Source organism: Nelumbo lutea, chromosome 1 (assembly GCF_056320005.1).
Source record: "Nelumbo lutea isolate HS-2025 chromosome 1, American lotus-T2T, whole genome shotgun sequence".
In the NCBI taxonomy this organism is placed as follows: Eukaryota; Viridiplantae; Streptophyta; class Magnoliopsida; order Proteales; family Nelumbonaceae; genus Nelumbo; species Nelumbo lutea.
In genome coordinates this window covers 179,141,930-179,161,661 of record NC_142684.1, presented here as the reverse complement: position 1 = coordinate 179,161,661, position 19,732 = coordinate 179,141,930, and the positions used below count along the sequence as shown (strand labels likewise).

At 35.8% G+C, this 19,732-nt stretch overlaps 1 protein-coding gene across 3 annotated transcripts in view; it reads right to left on the bottom strand.

Moving 5' to 3' along the window:
- EMB3006 (embryo defective 3006) overlaps positions 1 to 17,671 on the bottom strand; it is a 93,853-nt gene extending 76,182 nt beyond the window's left edge. Inside the window, exons 1-6 of one of the 3 annotated variants that reach the window (XM_088961071.1) lie at positions 17,231 to 17,505; positions 13,534 to 13,659; positions 10,384 to 10,546; positions 10,083 to 10,281; positions 9,669 to 9,737; positions 4,707 to 4,736 (exon numbers count right to left, since the gene is read on the bottom strand). In XM_088961071.1, coding sequence (XP_088817197.1) covers positions 4,707 to 4,736; positions 9,669 to 9,716 — 78 coding nt within the window. In that variant the 5' untranslated portion in view covers positions 9,717 to 9,737; positions 10,083 to 10,281; positions 10,384 to 10,546; positions 13,534 to 13,659; positions 17,231 to 17,505. Of the gene's footprint in view, positions 1 to 4,706; positions 4,737 to 9,668; positions 9,738 to 10,082; positions 10,282 to 10,383; positions 10,547 to 13,533; positions 13,660 to 17,230 lie in introns of all 3 variants that reach the window. The other 2 variants (XM_088961070.1, XM_088961069.1) reach the window with 2 other exon arrangements.
- Between the last annotated feature and the right edge of the window lie 2,061 nt (positions 17,672 to 19,732).

Here is a 19,732-nt window from a genome sequence, read left to right as displayed (position 1 = left end):
TAATGGCACTTAAATAAGGACTCCCAACTCCAAAACAACTCTAATAACACTTTCCTTATACCACTAGACTAACTTACTTTAAAGAAACCAGAAACTACTAAAAATATAACCATGAGAATTACTATAAATAATAGGTCCAATAGTAACCATAAATATAATTTTGAGCAGCAATAAAATTCTAAAAAAACAGTTATTAAGACACCAACAACTTGAAAATAAATAAAAAACTAAAAAAGAGTATTGATATCATATAACCAAAAATTCCAAAATTGATATAGGGGAGAATTTGTTTGTTTCCCCATGAGTTCTTCCCTTCTACATATGCATCAATAATGCATTGTGTATGTGGGCTCCTCTTTTGTCTTTCCTTTTTTTATTCAATTACATATTTAATTAAGTTAATAACTTAAAATGAACTTTAATAGTTTTAAAATTAATTATTATTAATTCATATTCCATTTAAAATTGATAAGAATTCATAAATTCAATAAAAAATAAAGCATATCTAACAATTACTAAAAATAAAATTAATATTAAAAAATATTAATTAAAATTTAAATTTCATTTAAAAATAATGTAAAAACAAAAAATTATTAACTTCTAACAATACTTTACCTTTCTCAAAAAATTCAAATTAAATTTCATAAAAATTGATAAAAGTTTATTGATTTTAAAATATAATTTTTATTAAGTTAAAATCAATTTAAAAATAATACAAATTTATCTAACAATACATAAGCCAAAAAAAACTTCGATTGGAGTCAAACTGGCTCTGCCCAAATTGGGAATACCTTAATGCTCCTTGCAGTTCTTGTGACCCAATTTCAAATTACCCATATAGTACATGGGATGGGGCTTGTATGTGTCACTTGTACAACATCATGTAGTTCATAGTAATACAATACAAGGGATAGGATCCCTATGCATTTACTGTGCATAGTACAATGCATTTCATTATATGGGTGAGAAATAAACCCTTCCTATATGGGTCATCATTATTTAATTTTTAAACTAAATTTAAATTCCATTTAAAAATAAAAATTTTAATAGAAAATAATAGTTAAAAATAATTTTATTGCTTTAGGACCAAGAGTGATGGGGATCAACTTAAGGCATATCAAAAGAGAACTATGCTCCATTTGGCATCATTATGAAGACATGGGGCCCACATGGGAGCTGGGTTAGCGGTGCATCAACTTGAGAAGACCCTAGAGTCTTCAATCCACCTTAAGATGCTCTGTGTGGTTAAGCTTGCTGCTGGACAAGACTACTTTGGTTTTCTTACATTTCTGGACAGCAAGGGTATTTTGGCAATTTTGCATGTTTAGTGGGATATGTTTGGGAACAGGTCTTAGTCTAGTAATTTCCCTTTGTTTGGCTTTATGTTTGTAACTGTTTGGGGCAGGTTTAGAATAACCTAGCTTCTTTTTGTAAGTGGCTTGTTGGGCAAGCTTAGGGGGCAAGTTTCTTCCTTTGGAAGCTTCTTATTAAGCTTGTAAGGCTCATTGATTCACAAAGAGACATTCAACTTCCTTATTCATAAGAAACTGAATAGATGGAGAGAAGAAAGGAATCCATGTAAAACTTTCAATTGGGTATTACACAAGAATGAAGCCATACTTGGATAGTTGGACTGACTAGACATCATCATCCATGCCTTATTCCAACTATATGGGGTTGGCTACATGAATCCTATTTCACCAACCCATTCTATAGTTGCCCATGTCCTCTCTCTCTCTCTCTCTCTCTCTCTCTCTCTCTCTCTCTCTCTCTCCCCTAGGTTTCTATGAATGGCTTCATTCCTGATCCTATCCTTTCTAGTTTTTCCACTCATCCATCATAGCATTTACATTTTTGCCACACTCATTTTCTGAACACGTTGTTTCTTGAGCCCAACACTCTACTCCATACAATATAGTTGGCCTTACAACTGTTCTAATATTAACTTCCCTTTTAATAGGTGGTATTCTCCTACTACACAAAAGTCTCTGGGTGGCATCCTCCTCAATCTCTCCCTTGTTATGAATTATTGTACCAAAATACCGCTGTACCAAAAATGATCACATTGAGTTATCTCTTGGTCTCCAATCCTAAATGCAAATAGATAAGGGCCAAGTGTTGAACCTTGGTGAAGACCCAACCTATTTGAACCCATGTTTTAAAACGCTAAGGCATGATGCGAGGCGTTGCACTACCTAGAGGCATGAGGCGTAGTTCAGAACGCAAGAGGCATAAGCCTCTCGAACACAAAGAGGCGTAAGACTCCTTAAGAGAAGGGGGGTTAAGAGGAGGAAGGGGAGGAGGATGAAGAGGAAGGGGGGATCTCATTTTTCTTTATTTTTAATAAGAATCTTTTATAATAAGGAGAATAAAGATGCATAACATTAGTTCAAAAGGGAGGTCTTGTCAAACTCGCGACCCTAACTCAAAAAAAAAAACAAATTGGGCTGCATCAAAAAGAGGGCGGGGGGTCTGGGGCCAAAGCCCCCAGCCGAAGGGACAGGGGCAAATCACTTTCTTTTCCCTTATCTTTTCTTCCCTTCCCTTCCCTTTTCTTTTCTTTCCCTTTCTCTTTTTTTCTTCTCTTTCTTTTTATTTCCCTTCCCTTTGTTTTCCCTTCCTTTTTTTTCTTTTTTCTTTTTTTCTGTCTTTTTATATAAGATGTGCATGAGGCACATGAGATGTACACCTCTAGCACACCTCATGAAAAAAGCGCATGAGGCGTATGCCTCATAATTGTCAGCGCCTCTAGCATACGCCTCAGAGTGTTTTGGGAGCGCCTCACCTTAACAAAGCCCATGCATCACACGGGTCCCGACTAGTAATGCTTCTAAATAGCTCTCAAGGCTTTGGCAATCACTCGCCAAATGTCATACACAATAGAAATAATATCCAACTTTCAATAGGCATGCTTTTGTAACAGTATACATATATAGACTCTCCAGGGACAATAAAACTCCCTATTAAGCTAAGAAAACTAAAAATATGGTTATACCACATGTACAGCTTTAGTCCAAAGAAAACTAAGTAACTACTAGTCTACTTAAGCAATGGCAATTTCCTTTGTCGATAACAATCTTTTCATTGATAATGAAACGAAAACATAAAAAGAGTAGAAATTATTAGAAACAAGGATATAGAATTGGCACCCCTATCTGGGCAAGGGGTGCATTTCGAAACTAGGAAAGAAACATCTTGCTCTTGTACTTGGCACTTGCTTGCTTTTTTTTTTTTTTTTTGAGGACTCCATCTAAGTAGAACTATGGCGGCACTTAATGGATTGAGGATAGAAAAACTATCAGACTTCAAAGACCTTCTGATTGAAGGAGAATCTTATGTAATCTAAGGCTGGATTAGAAACAATACAAGAGGAGCTTGGAAGTACAGTTAACCTTAAGGAAGATTAATGAGTTGGCATCGTAATGGGGCACAACTTACAAATGGACACCATGTTCAGCCAAAGTTCAGGGGCCATTTGAAAACAGATGAAGTAGCTGAACTAAATGACTTATTACTTTGCCATTTAGCAAATGAGTTTTAAGGAAGTTGTGAACTCCTTAATGGCTGAAGCTAAAGTTGGATTAACTACTATACCATCAAATAATGTATTGTTTTAAGAATTTTATCCACCAAAAGACAAAGCAGTAAATCATTCAGTTCAACCACTTCAGCCATTATCAAATGGCCCCATGGTTTGTGGGTTGGCAAAGCAGGGGTGAACTTGTAATATTTCTGTGGTGGTTAGCTGAGGTTAACATTATTTCTAAAAATCTTTTTATGTTACTGATTAAAAAATGGTCAATCTACATACTACTACCACCTAATAACACAAAAATACATAAGAGTTTCAGAAAAACACTAATCTGACCGCTTAGCTCCTGCATTATTGCCACTAGGGCCACTTAGTGAAGAAGTCTAACTTATCCAGCAACTTTCCACATTATAAGTTTTTATGGGATCTGCAAAGGTTGTCAAGTTCTTCTCTTTGACCTTTATTCATGAGAGCCTTTCTTTAAAGGCTTGTTCCAAGTTAAAAACTGGAATTTTGTAGAGCTATTGCCTATTATTACTCAAATAAAACTCTAATGCAATGTTGACCACAGTGATAATATGGATTTTGGGAATAAACGCTTGATAATCCAAATAGTCCTCTACCAAATTAGTAGTGCAGATCAACTCCATGGATCTTTCACAAGGTGGAAATAGGTGGGCAGCTAGGGTCGTCTAGAAAGTTGCTACTTGACCTGACTAGGTAAACTTTTTCCATATAAATAAAATTATAATGTTTAAACAAATCAGATGTTCATGTAAATCATCTCTCTTTATGTACACATGCCAAATACCAATAGATGCCAATTTCTAGACTATAAATTACATTACAAATACAACCTAAATCTTATTGCATGTGTCAAGTTCCAACTCCCAAGAGAAAGAACTATATTATCAATTTAGTTACCTAATCAAATTCAAAGATCAATGTCCAACTCCAACCAATAGTATGAACAACAAGAGTACATAACCAAAATCATGAGCTCCAGTAGATCAACTAGAATATAAACATGTTAAAATTAATTCCTTTTTCAAAAAAGAATTATAAGAAACATGCACAATACTGAAATGTCAACAAGCTTAGGAGCATTTAAATAGAATTTCTTTCTAGAAAATAGATAATAAACAAAGAAACAGGATAGCAGTATTAACTTTACCTCTATATTTTCATGCATTGAAGTGATGACCTGAAATAGATGTCACAGCATAAAAGCAACAGTTCATACTTGGCATGAACTTATAGACAATTAAAAGATAAGGAACAAAACATTTGACTACAACATAATGCAAATATGGTATTCTAGAGAGAAGAATACTACTACGAGCAACACATTCTAGAATAACCACAACTCTTCAAAGCAAGAAAAAAACACATAGATTTCACCCAAATCAGAACAATAACCAAAAAGCCCCAACACATTCTACTGCAAGCAACAATATGAACGAACAAATAACCAACCCATAGAGAAACCAAACCCCCAACCAAGATCACATGACCTGCAAACTGATAAACTAACAAACACCTTAAAATTCCAAATATTTCATCTTAGCACTCAAATTCTCTGGAAATTTAAACGGAAACCTCTCTACCACTTCTTAACGACTTTCTTTGTTTTCTTTACCTTCTTGATTGGACCAACCCCAAATAAACTCCCTTTCGATCGAACAAAAACTTTTGAAACATCTCACTGCAATAAGAATCTTCTTGAGATCTTTCAGGTCATTAGCATGCTCATTGACCTGTTCTAACTCCAAACATAGTTTCTGAGGTGCCAAGACAAGGCTAGGAAACTGATCAACTGTTTGAACCATTCAACCCAGACAGTCAAACTACTGACCCAGACATTTGAGAGAAGGGTAGAGTTTTAGGTAAGAAGTAAAACATGGGCATTTTTGTCATAAGAATGTGTGAATAAGGACAGTTTTATGAACAAAAAAATCATAAAAACACCATTTACCACATTAAGAGTATGATGGGTCCACACCTGATAGGAATATTTGCAATGAACCAACAGATGAGGGCCAGATTCCCCCATTTAATAGCACAGAGCACACACATTAGCCAAGGCCAATCCTCAGCAATCTTTCCAATATTGCAGACCACATAAAGAATATCATTTTAGATGGGACATGAGACTTCCAAATCCAATGCAACTGAACTGGACTTCCAGATTCTGGAATCCCCAAATTTTGGACAGATTGATATGACCCAGAAATATGACACGCAGTTCACAGACTTACAGCAGCATTTACACACTCGAACATCAACAAAAGAGACTAGTATTCATTCAGCAGAAAACATTAACAGATGATCGGTTTTTCGAGAGACCACCGGCTCTCCCAAACACTCACAATATTCTTTACTCAAAGAAAAACATACCCCCCCTATCCCCCAAAGCCCCTTCTTATGCTCTTCTGATAGCATAACTGACTCCCTCTATAAATGCCCAGCTGGCCTAGTTATAAATGCCCAAAAACTCTTCTTTTTTCATAACTGACATAGCTATAAATGCCCCAAGACTCTCCTTATTCCCTCCAGCTATAATTGCCCTCATGTGATTAATTGTTCAATTATTTCCCCCCCTTAGCTGATTGTTGACCTTTCCTCTTCCTGGCATATGTAAGGTTAATTGGGGACCTATCATTACCCGCCGCCCAAAGTTTAACCTTGTCCTCAAGGTTAAAATGAGGAAATTGGTCTCGAAGTAAGTCAAAAGGCTTCCAAAAATCTTCAAAATCAGGCAGATCCTGCCAAGGAATAAGCACTTCCAACCAGTAACTCCAGGCATAGTGGATGGACGCACACCGTGCACGGCAGCAGGATAATGGAGCTTTGCAACTCTTCCTTCTTTCTTTGAAAGCCAGACCTTTTCAATCTCTTGGCTGCTACCCTTGTTCCATCAGGTAAAAACCCACTATATGTGCCCCCAGTCTTGGCATTTCCAACAAGACGGTTACCTTCACTGAAATTCTTTGTAATTGGCCTCAGTTCCTCATTGCCGAAGACTTTCCATGATGGGGTAACTGGTGTAGATGTTGATGGATTAGATGCTTTGCGAGACCTTCTGCGCCTCTTGCTCCTCCTGTATGCAAGCAACCAAATTACAACAGCCAAAGTTGTGCAAAGGATCATCCCACTAACAGTTGCAAGGATGATAAGATACTCCTTGTGGCGGCGCAGGTGGTAGCATTTGTTCTCTATATCAAGCATACAAATGAACTCATGAGAGTTGTTGCATCTCTCACCCACAAGGGTTGGCTGGCCATTAGTCACCGATGTACAGGTATTGATTAGATTAATGCCTTTGCATGATGAATTGGAGCCATTGGAGTGAAATGGTGCCCCAGGGGAGATGGACTCATTCCAATGTGTTGCATTGTCAGACCACTTCCAACTAAAACCACCTGTAGAATTGAAGCCTCTTCCTCCAACCCAACAGCCTCTTGCTGTATTAGTGCTGAGTTTTCCAGCAAAACTTAGTTCCTTGGCTGATGTCAGTGCTGCCAAGTGCCCAATATAATCCCTACATCGGGACTCTGATTCATCCCAATAACTGGAGTTTTCTATCATCCCAAAACACTTGCTCTTATTCGGACTGATTACCAGCAGGTCTCGTAGGGGAGCAGAGAGCACCTCGAATCGGCGACGATATTCCTTAACAGTAGAAGACTGCTGTAACGAGAAGAGTTGCTCCTGTAAATTACCCTCCTGAGTCGATCGAAAACATTCAAGGAGGAGCTCTTTGAATTCTGTCCAACCACGAAAAGGTCGCCAACCATCTTCCCAGTAATACCATGCCAATGCATCGCCCTCTAAATAGACAACTGCATCTCACAGACGCTCTACCGGAAGCAAGCCATTAATCTCAAAATAGCGCTCCATGCGAGAAAACCAATCGTCTGGATTTTCCCCATCAAAAATAGGTAACTCCAACTTCCGAGGAAGTGAATCAGGAATATGTTCCGGCACCGGCATCGAGGAAGATGTCGGAAATGCCGCACTCTTCCCTTTTTCAGCCGCACAACTCGATGCGACTAAAGGACGAGCAATGTCAGTCGTCGACAAAGGAGCTGAATAGGCATGTTGCTGAAGCAACAGATCAAAACGTCTCACCAGATCTTGAACGCTCCCTTCCAGGGATGTGATCTTCAAAAGTCCAGTTGTTATCTCGTCACATAATCCATCCACTTCAAAATGCAGAGAAGTCAAGCATTCTTCGAAACCCTCCATCTGCTATGCCACTTCCTTAGCTGTCACCATGATCGAGGAAAGACGCGCTCTGATACCACTGATATGACCCAGAAATTTGACACGCAGTTCACAGACTTACAGCAGCGTTCACACACTCGAACATCAACAAAAGAGACTAGTATTCATTCAGCAGAAAACATCAACAGTTGGTCAGCTCTTCAAGAGACCGCCGGTTCTCCCAAACACTCACAATATTCTTTACTCAAAGAAAAACATACCCCCCCTATCCCCCAAAGCCCCTTCTTATACTCTTCTGATAGCATAACTGACTCCTTCTATAAATGCCCAAAAACTCTTCTTTTTTCATAACTGACATAGCTATAAATGCCCCAAGACTCCTTATTCCCTCCAACTATAATTGCCCTCATGTGATTAATTGTTCAATTATTTCCCCCACCCCTCCCTAGCTGATTGTTGACATTTCCTCTTCTTGGCATACGTAAGGTTAATTGGGGGCCTATCTCAGATCTAGCAGATCCTTGACTTTAATTTTTTAACCAACCAGCAACAACTTTTGATTCATCTTCCACTATCAGATTTCCCAACATTCTACTTTTTTTTGTTGACCAGTACACAAGTGATTTCATTAAATTAACTTAAATCGTGTTACATATTAGTGCTGGTACAAAAGAAAACCGGTCCCTTTACACATAGTCGTCAAGGTGATGCCTAGGCGGGCGCCTAGGCGACAAGGCACCCTTGGAGGCACACCTCGCCTAACTGCCAAGCAGTTTTCTATAGTGTGTTGTAAAAAACTTTTATATTCTTAATTTTTTAGGTTATAATTATAAAATAGACATTTTTAAACTAAAATATTCATTTTGTGTGTTTATATACTAATTTATTTTTATTATTTTCTTATTTGTTAGGGTTTAATCAACACAAACATTGCTAAGGAAGAACACCTTAAAGACTTCAAAACGTGAACCAATAAGTAAGGAAGAACATAAAATGTTGTCCAGTCAACACATTTTCTTCTTTTTCTTTACTAATTTTGTGTGTTTATATATTAATTTCTTCCTTTCCTATAACAGAAATAGGGGTTCAGCCCCCATATTTTTTGAATTTTCTTTTCTTTCTTCTTTTTCTTCTCATGAATATGTTGGAATATGTTGACATGAAGTTTATAATTTTCTTGTGAAAATTATGGATATTTATTAAGGAAATATGATTATGGAACCTAGGGAACTACCCTAGGATACACGTTTTTACTTAAAAAAATCCACCACCTAGGCGACGCCTAGGCAACTAGGCAACAAGGCGCCCCCCTGTCGCCTAGCCTCGCCTTGGTGCCTTGAAAACTATGCTTTTACAGTTTTTCAACAAACCCAGTTACAACTATGCCCAAAATAGTTGTTCCCCATACACCCCTTGCTAAGCCAATGAATTGGATCCCATTCGCTTGCTCCCTTCGCCCATAAAAAAAGTAGCCCCCAGATCCCTTACTACATTCTTAATCTCTCTCATGGTTTGCCCATCGATCCACACAACACTCTACTTCATAAAGCATGGCTGGCCTACAGCTGTCCTATAAATTTCCCTTCAATTTGAATGGTGTTTGTTGATCACAAAATATTTCTTAGGCACATCACTGACTTGTCCACCCAGCTCTAAATCTCTGCTAGCATTGCATTCCATGCTTCTTTATAATCAAAACTATATCATCTACAAACAAAATATACTATATGCCTAGGTAATAAGTCATCCATTAGAACTATTTAGGTTTTTCAGTTTTAAGAGCACAAATCATTGTTGGAAACTGGCAAAACCCCTATTGCCAACCAATCCAGGTGATATATAAAAAATTAAGCAGCACAATGCAAACACAGGATATATAATGTCAAAAGTACATCAGGAGAAAAAGTACCTGAAGAAATAGCCGATGAAGACCTTCTTGCTCAGCATTGTTGAACATCGAAAATGCCTTGGAGAAATCCTGTATAGTATGAACAAACCAGTCAATCATGCAAGTGATTCAACAAAGGCAGAACTGCTGAAACATGTAAGGAATGAGGTTTAGAGATCTTTGAACTATTGTAATCTGCTGGTAGGTCACTCAGAGATAGTTGTAAGGTTGTTCCAAAACAACAGCATAGGCCCTTCACAGTACAGACACATCATAAAGAAAAGTGATGCACTTGACTGGACAAGCAAGAAAATCTTCTACTTGGGTTCAAAGACCAGCAAATAGGCTAAATAATAATCTAGTTAAAAAGACGTTTTTTTGCTGGATGTAAAAAGAATGAAAACGTGACCAATGGGACAGGCAGCAGGCACCGACCTTTATTTTAAGGAGTGTTAAGCATATTCCTCATGTATGGCATTCAATGGAAGGGGTCTTCTTGTATGTAACCATCAAACCTGAATCTAAAATCTGGACTTTAACTCGTTAGGGTGCTTTCTCTTGTACTTCTTTTCAAGAATCCTTAGCTTCTTCCCATGTCCCACAAATATTTCCTGCTAGATCCATCAAATTTGGACTGGTCCCACCCAAAATCAAGGCTTTTTATCAGAAGGTATTCTACAAGAAAATTAACACTTGTGATATGTTGCAGAAAATAAAGCCTATTGGCATCTCTCACCTCATAAATGTTTTCTACGTGACGCAAGTGGAGAAACTACTTTCCAACTACTAATCTCCTGCTCTTTTACTTCCTATATCTAGGATGGTTTCTAACACTCTTTTGCACTAGTGGTCTCCACCTAGTGATGTAAGTAGCATATTCTTGCCTTACTTTTTTTAATCTGCCCAAAAGAAGAGGAAAGATTTGTTAGACATGCACAAAGCTACTATCCTATAGACCATTTGAGAAGAAAGAAACAATAGAATATTCAAGGAAAAGAGATTCTCTAAGGAAGTAATAATTGAAAATATATCCATCAGAGTGGTGTATTGAGATCTTTGCTCTGTTCTCAAAGGAAGGTATTCTTAGAGGTTAGCAAACAATGGCTCTTTCTTATTCCAGAAGCCTTCTATATCTAGAGAATGTGCTCCTCCTCAATTGAATTAAATCAAGCTAAACTTTGACAGGTGCAACCTTGGAAACCCATGAATCTCAGGCATTGGAGGTATGTTTGTAGATAGAAATGAAGCTATGGTCGCTTTATTTTCAGATTCTATTAGTATTAGGATTTAGGACTCCATAAGAACCGAACTGATGGCTTTATTACACTGGTTAAGGATGGAATAAGGCTAGATATGAAAATTTTAATGGAAAGACGCTAAAGGACAGTAGTGTAAACCTATTTTCCAAAGAAAACAGATTAGGGGTTAGGTATGGTTAACCACATTCTTTCGCTAAAATAATAAAATCTTCTGTTGTCAATTGAAAAATAAGCTTTTAACTGTTACCAATAAAACAATAGTCAATCATGCATTTTTTACAGATCTATCAAACCAAAGAGTAGAATGATATATGTCAAATTACATGCACATCAAAATTATGGGAATTCTATTTACAAATTGAATTTTTAAATCATTAGCCATTTGAACATTTCTTTGAATAAAAAACCTGAAAGGACTAGAGCTGTACTAGAGCTCCAAAACTCTTGACAAGTTCAAAAATTTCTCAACGGATGACAATTAGAAAATGGGGAGGGGTGTATCATAACATCTACAAGAAAGAGTACAACTCGAGGGACTTTGAAGACTCCAACAAGGGTATTCATAAAATTCAATTTTGGTATGGGAAATCAGGGACCTTCTGGAATTGGAGATGTGTTTAGGAATTAAGAGGGTCACATCATTGCGTTATTCTCATGTCCCATTGGAGTAGGAGACTGATCAAGAGCAGAATTAATGGTGGTATTACAGGGAGTGCAGCAAGCAAACAAGAAGCAATTAGAGAAGTTAATTATTGAAGGGGATTCCAAGGTGATGATTAGTTAGCTATGTAACAATGATGCAGTCCCATGGAGATATAGAAATGAAATCAAGAAATTTAAATGGCAGACAAGAAACATGGAGCTACAAGTCCATTAAGTGAATAGATCTGTAAATGAAATGGCTGATGGATTAGCTAAATAGGGAGTAGGTCAGGAAAATTTTTTTGGGAACAATTTTAAGAAATTTATAAAAATATTTGGTATCCTTACATGTTCTCTGACCTAGGATTGTATAACTTGTATGTATTTTTACCTAATGAAGTAAAATACTCTAGGACTGTTTACAACAGCCAACTTATCACAAATTTTTAATCTAATTCAACTATAAGTTTTTCCGCCCTCATTTCCATAGCCATTTGCACCCCACACACTACCTCCATTTTATCTCTGCCCTTGTGGAATGCCCTTCCCTTATCAATTCTAAGAACATTGCACAAATCTATCCCTTCTCCATGCCCCTTGAGTTCCTGAAGTTGCAGGGCTTTTGAAGCTGCTCCCCTTAAAATTCAATTTGATAAAACCCAATTCCAGAGGGGACCAACTCCTTGCTACCCTTTACTTTCTTGATGAGGATCCCATCACCACTCTTCAATTTCTCATCACATCATCATCTACTGTAAAATCTGAAAAAGCTTCCATAGTTTTTATCCAACGTGCCACCCACTGCCACCCTCACCGACCCTGCCATGGACTTTTTTGGGCTTACCTCAAGGAGCTTGGTAAATAGGAAGCTCGTAGAATTAAGAACGCAAAATGTTTAACAACACATTAACTACTTGAAGTAATGCAACAGGGAAAAAACAAAGGTATTCAAAGTTTTGCATGCTTGAATTGTTAAGTGCTTAAATATGTTTTATATTCTATGTTTGATTTTATTTCTACACTTTTTCACTTTCCATGTTTTAAATGTTATGTTTATGTATTTAAATTTGAGAATTGAGACAAGCTTGTTAAAACATTTAGTTTCTTTTAAATTTTAAATTTGCATTTTATTAATTAATACTATTTTCATGTTAATTTTTTGTTTTTTTCTATTTTTGTGACTTGCTTCTTGCACCTTGCACTTTCAAAACATTGATTGCTAAAGAAAATCCATACATGTTGCATAATTAAACTTTACATAACATAAACCAATTGCAAGTGAAAGTTAAGGCATGTGAACAATTTACATAAAAACATTGCTTTGGCATGCCTTGGAAAGAATTTTAGATGGTTTAGACAGGTTCTTTTTCTTGTTTTCCTTCCTGAAATTCAATTCTCTCAACCTACTCAAAAAAGGTCACCTTTAAGGAAGATGCAGCAACTTTCTGGTAAAGTCAGAAAAATATGAAAAATAGCCTTTAAGTTGGATTTCTTGAAAGGGTAAACCAAATGAAAGTGGATTTTCAGTACACTCATGTTTGTCAAATGAGATGATTAAGGATTAGGAGATGATGGTTTAGCTAAAGTGGATTAGAAGATCTACAAACAGTATGGTTGATGGTTTGGCTAAACAAGGAATCCAAAGACGGTCCATGTTTTGGGCTGTTTTGTAAATATTGGGATAGTTTTACTTGGGCTTGTTATCTTTGCCCACAACTCCTTGTTGTACTCCTTTAAATTAATGAATCATTTTTTTGTTGCCGATCAATATATATATATATACACATACATACCATCTATCTGGAGTCTTGGAAGGATCCTAACCTTTAGCATTTCCACACAAAGTGGCTTCTCTCAAACTCAAACCCACATTCTCAGACTTGTCAGGCCAAGATTTTTTTTTTTTTATCAATAAACCAAGTAATGCCTCTTTTAAGGAAGTTCAAAGTATGTCTACTAAAAAATGTGAAGGGACAAGATATTACCTCCTTAGAACATGCTGTGAGCAAAGAACGTATGCCCAACTTAAATGACTTCTTCAAATTCAAGTGTCTCAATCCTGGAGGAGGATTTTGACTTTCTTGGTCCATTTGATGGAGTAACAAGTACACCTATCAGATTGGGACAAAATTTCAATAGAAAAATCAGATTGGGACAATAAGTAGCATTGGGAAATACATTAAAATGGAGAAAACTTTCAAATAAATATAAGAATTAAACATCCAACTGCAAATTAACTTTCTTCACTTAAGGTGGACATCCTAGAAAAAAGATTAACCACATGAGATCATTAGTTTGAAGCATTGTGACACTATGGGTCAGTTGGGACCACTGCCTCCACCAACCCAACAATCTAATTCATTGAATTAGGTGAGGCACATTTTAGATAAATTACACTCTGGCCCAAAAGGCCAGCCCCATCATAAGATAGCAACCTCAAGACTGAGGGTTTTGTTTTGGTTACATAACCACCAGTTTATTGCAAACATCAAAGATTTAGCTCTTGTTGGATCATTTCATAGATGCCATTTAGAGAGAGAGAGAGAGAGAGAGAGAGAAGACATAAAGGAAAACCCAAAGCCTCAAAATGTTGTTTTCTTTTGGTTTAATCCTGTTTCGCCTTATTTCTGATTCTAAACCAAGTCCAATCAAAAGCTCTTCATTTTGGTTGCTGGACCCGCACAAGATAAATAAAACAATTCAAGGTTCTGGATAACATAAAGAGAAATAGGAGATAGTCATCAAAAAAAAGAAAGAAAGAAAAGGAAGGAAAGATGACAAGAATTGGAGTCAAATCAAACATAGAATTAAATGGAGGCTGGGTTAGGTCGTGTACAGATTAGCTGGACATGAAATGCCATTGAGGGAGCCATATAACCAATTACAGACCTCCATTTCAGCTTTACATGTCCATCCTCATTTCCATGTATGAGTCCCTTTAACATTGACTAACAAGAGTGGGTTCAAAATTTGTTTTTGTTTTTTCTTTTATGGATTTCTATTTTCATCTCTTCATATACTCTAATCTTTCCTCCTTTCCCCTTTCTCTTCCACCTCTACACTCTACCCATCCACCCCACCAGTCACCACCATCAACCTCCACCACCACCACCCCCTCTCCCAAGGAAATGAAAATTAAATAATGGAATTAAAAACTTTACTTTTTTAAGACAAGAAATGAAGATAACAGTACACCTTACCAACAAGAAAAAAACAAAAAAGTAAAACAAAATCTCACATGAAAAATGGCTATCAGAAAGGTGCATAAATCTAAGAAACTCTGTAAGAGAAGTGTTGAGATTGTGCTCAATCCTTTGGAGAGTCTTGAACGATTGAGTAAAAAAGTCTTGCATGGTGTTATGGTTGAGTTTTGTCTTTCTGTAGTTTTGGTCTTATTGTTTGATTGGGGCCTGATGTTCTTGTTTTCAGGCTGGATAGGTCTTTTGGGTGTAGTTTTTGAAGATGAGTTGTGGGTTGTGAAGTTTTGTTTCCTTCTCTTGGGTGACTGTTGGTCACCTTTCTTCTATCTTCTTATTTTCTTTTTCATAAAAATTTATTTTATTACCAAAAAAATGGCTTTCTATCTAAAGACCAAGCAAGTCCAATAGGTATGCAAGAACATCATGTTTTTCTTCATGGCATGGACAGATACTAATGAGTTTGGGTCATGGTTTTTCCATGGATAGTGACACAAAATTTTACTAGAATCAACATATTCCCTAGTGAACACTACCAGCACCATGTGCAGTTCAAGAGATAGTTTCCATGACATATTTCCATTTCCATGGATAATGACATGAAATTTTACTAGAATCAACATATTCCCAATGAACACTACCAACACTATGTGGAGTACAAAAGATAGTATAATAGCATAAGTTGGTGACAATATTGTAAATATATGGAGTAACAATGCTATTGACCACCTAACTTGATTACCACATTGAGCCAGCTTGATATTCATTTCAAACATAAAGTTATATTAGTTATTCAACAAAAAAACATAAAGTTATATTAGTTTTTGTTTGTGTAATAGACCTTTTAGTCGACCTGTTAGAACCGTTTGCATTTTCCATGGGTTTAAATTTTTCTTTAACTCATTCTATCATGCAGTTTTGAATCTTAAGGTTTACAAGACAACGTTATATTAGTTTTTGTTTGTGTAATAGATTATTTGGTTGATCCGTTAGAACCATTTGCATTTTCTATGGGTTTAAATTTTTCTTTAACTCATTCTATCATGTAGTTTTGAATCTTAAGGTTTACAAGACAACTTCACAACATTTGCTTTTGTCTATGACCTTAATTTCTTGGCTATCTTTAATGATTTGGAACAAGATAATATTTTAAAAAAGCATGTCCATGCTTATTTTATCATTTCATAAATATCATTCTATATTTTTTCATATTTGAAAATGTTTCCGCCATGTCTACAATTTTTACAATATTTCCATATGATATTTCTGATATTTCCAACATGTCTCCTGTATTTGGACTATCAACATTTCCATTAACATCAACATTTTAAACCTTGGTTTGGATTGTCATTTGAACCCAAAGTCCTATAAAACAAGAAAGAAGAAACACATGCATTGAGATATAGCACAAGAGAACTAGATAATTACTAAGAATAGCTATTAAATCACAAGCAACAAGAGTTTATGTAAATTTCTTTACCTTCACTTATCCCATTCATCATCTAAGTCTTGTCTGAACTATATGGGGTCAGCTACATCAATCCTGTTTTACCATTCCATTATGTTTAGTGTCATATATGTCATTAACTTACGGGCACTTAAATCATTTGTTATTGCTCCCACCCAAGACAACCAGCCAACATATTTAAGTTGTAAACAACCATACCAGACTTTTAAGGTAGTAGGAACAGTACCAAAACAAAGTTTCATGAAACCAAAGACAAAGACTGTTGTAAAGGCATAACACTTCCAACTTGCAAGAAAGACCCATCATCAATCATCACCGTCTAAGCCTTGTCCCAACTATATGGAGCCAGCCACTAATTCCTGTTTCATCATTCCATTCTGTTCAGTGCCATATCCATTGTTAAATTATGGGTGCTTAAATTGTTTCTTATTACACTTCCACTCAAGCCCTTTTTCCTTCTTCTCTTAGCTCTTTAAGCCCCTTCAACTTGTAATAGATCACTTTTCCTAGCTCTTTAATCCTCTCCTTTCTAGTGTCACCACTCATCCATCTAAGCATTTGCATTTCTTCCACGCTCATTTCTGTACATGCTATATCTTAATTGCCCAACAACACTCTCAACATAGCTGGCCTTACAACTGCTTTATAGAATTTTCCTAGCTGAAGTGGTATTCAGCTTTGTCATGTAAGACTCTGGATGCACCCTCCATTTCGCCCATCCTACTCTAATTTTAAGGGCAGGGCAGCATCCTTCTCAATCTCTTAAGGGAAGAGATGACATTCAGTTATCTCTCGGTCTTGAATGCTAATTATACTCTGATTTACACTCCTATTATTATAATTAACATAAAATATACTTATTACCTGTTCTTTACGAGCAACGAGACACCATGGATTGCGATCTTAGGAGACAAACGGACAGACATACGACCCAAAAGAACAAATTTTAAATAGACAGGAAAAAGGAAATTGTTTGTAGACACTGGTATGAAGCTGCAGATAATAATTTAACCCTACCTGATAACTGTACTGTTGTTGCCAGACGTGGTTGATGACCGAATTCGTAGCGGAAGAAAAGAGAAAGGGACTACAGAGAGAGGGGAAGCCGATGGTGGGGGCTCACGGTGACCGGCGGGGAGACTGCTGATGGTGATGTACCGTGCGGGGGTGGACAGAGACTCAAGAGAGTAGAGGCGTAAGGAAAATTTTCCAATACAAGCAAAGGCGGGCTTCGGTTGAGCTGCTTGAGTATTTGTTATTTGTCAAAAACTTCAAAATTTTTGAATTGGTCCGAATCCGACCCCCCTCATGCAGTTCTTAAATGGAATTGGGATATGCTCCTCATAGAGAGTTGGTGCTCACAACTTCGTGCTAACACAGTTCAAGGGGAGTGAGCACCAAATTCAAGCGCTCATCACCCCAACCTCACATGATGCCAAATCCCATCATGTATCGAGAGCGTCTTCAAGAATATCTCCCGTGAATAATAACGAGCCCTGATCCGCTTCTCACAGAATGCTCCTCAGCATGTCCCAACCATACATCAGGAATATTTTTTATATTTATATATTATTATTCATGGGAGATGTTCCCAATACATAGTGGGATGTGATTGTGAGATTGGTGTGAGGAGTAAATTCGGAATTCATGAACTAGTTTACAGTCCAAGTTTCATTCTAATGAGATTCTTTAAAAATATAATTTAAATGGACTTAAAATTAATATACTTTTTATTACTTTTATTAATGAACTAGTTTTATTTTTTTAATAAAAGTTTAAAATTAATTGTAAAACTTTATTTATGTAATTATTTAAATGTAATTTAGATTAGTAATAATATTTTTAAAAATATTACTTTATTAGTACAATTAAATATTTATAATAAAAATTATTCATTTTTTATTTTTGATAATTTATAGTTTAAATTTAAATGTTTTTTAAAATATAATTTTTATTAGTAGAAAAAAATACTAATTATTATATGATTGTATATGTAATTATAATTATGATAATATTTTATGATTAATTATTAAATATTATAATTTTACTATTATTACATATATTATTTCTTATCAATTATTACATGTATAATTTAGACCTTGTATAGGTTTCTCTACCTTTTCCTTTTTTTCTCTATTTTTCTTTCAAACCAAACTTTGGGAGGGGTATTTTAGATAATTAGGGACGTTGTATAGTAGAGGTTGTGTTAAAAAAAATGCAAAAAAAAAATGTATAAATAAAAATATATTAAAAAGAATGAAAGAGGGTTATGGGCATGGACAATTGGGATCGAATCTGGATATAATCAACTTTGCTTCGAAATTTTAAACGAATAAAAATTAAAAAAATACTTTACTTGTTATATAATAAGTCAACATAAATTTGAAATATTGTATCATTATATTTATATTGTTATAATATAAAGTTGTACATTTACATTTTATTTTTATATTAAACTATATAAATTTTATATATTAAATTGATATATAATATAAAATAAGTGGACTCGGATTTAATTGGATCAGATGTTCCAGATTGTAAAATAGTTTTATTGTTTCTTGCCCAATTTTCAAGTGGACTTTTTACCAAAAAAAAAATTATAAGTTTCATGAATTTGCATTCGGATATGTTTTGAAACATATCACGAAAACACCGAGTGGGACAAGAAAACCACTTTTTTACCAAATTGTCCCTTTTAAAAATTTGAACTTTTTCCTCTCTTCGTATTAGATCTATTTATGCGCTGGGTAGCCCAACGGCCCAACCTGTTATTTTTCATGATTTGGTAAAATTTTAAGCCCGTGGGCTTGGGCTCGGGCTTTAAATACCAGTCCTTGTCATTTTTTGGAGCGGGCCCATGCTTTCTCAAATAAGCCCAACCTGATATTATTACATATGATAAAAAAGCATTTATGTTATATATAATATATATTTGTTTCTTCATTTACTATTAGGAAATACAAATTATTTTATTAATTTATTAAATATTTACTAAATTAATATAATATTAGTTTATAAAAGTACATTGAAAATAAGACATTTTGTGTACAAGTTGGGCTTCGGTCTTCGGGCTTTATATAAGGGTCAGGCTCAGGCTCAAGATCTAGGCCCGGTGGTCGGACTGGGCTCGGGTTCAGGCTTGCACATTTTTCTGTTGATAAAGAAGCAATGCCCAGCCCGACCCATGAATAGGTCTGCTTGGTACTCGGTAATATATAACTTCAATACCAAAACTCTCCTCTATATCTTTCCTCAACTTCAAAGCATCAAAATCACTAGAAATTCCCAAGAAAGCAAGAAGAGTAACCATGACCATGCTTAAACACATATCTTGGGGGACCCAAGGTGTTTCCCTCCATGCCTTAGACAACATCTACCATAGGGGTGAACAAGAAAAAGCAAACTGCAAATTCCGATTAACCGAACTTGTTGATTCGGTTTTGGATCAGGATTAAAAAAAGTGAAGGTCTCTGTTCAATTTCTGTTAACCAATATAGAAAACTGACGGTTAACCGAACC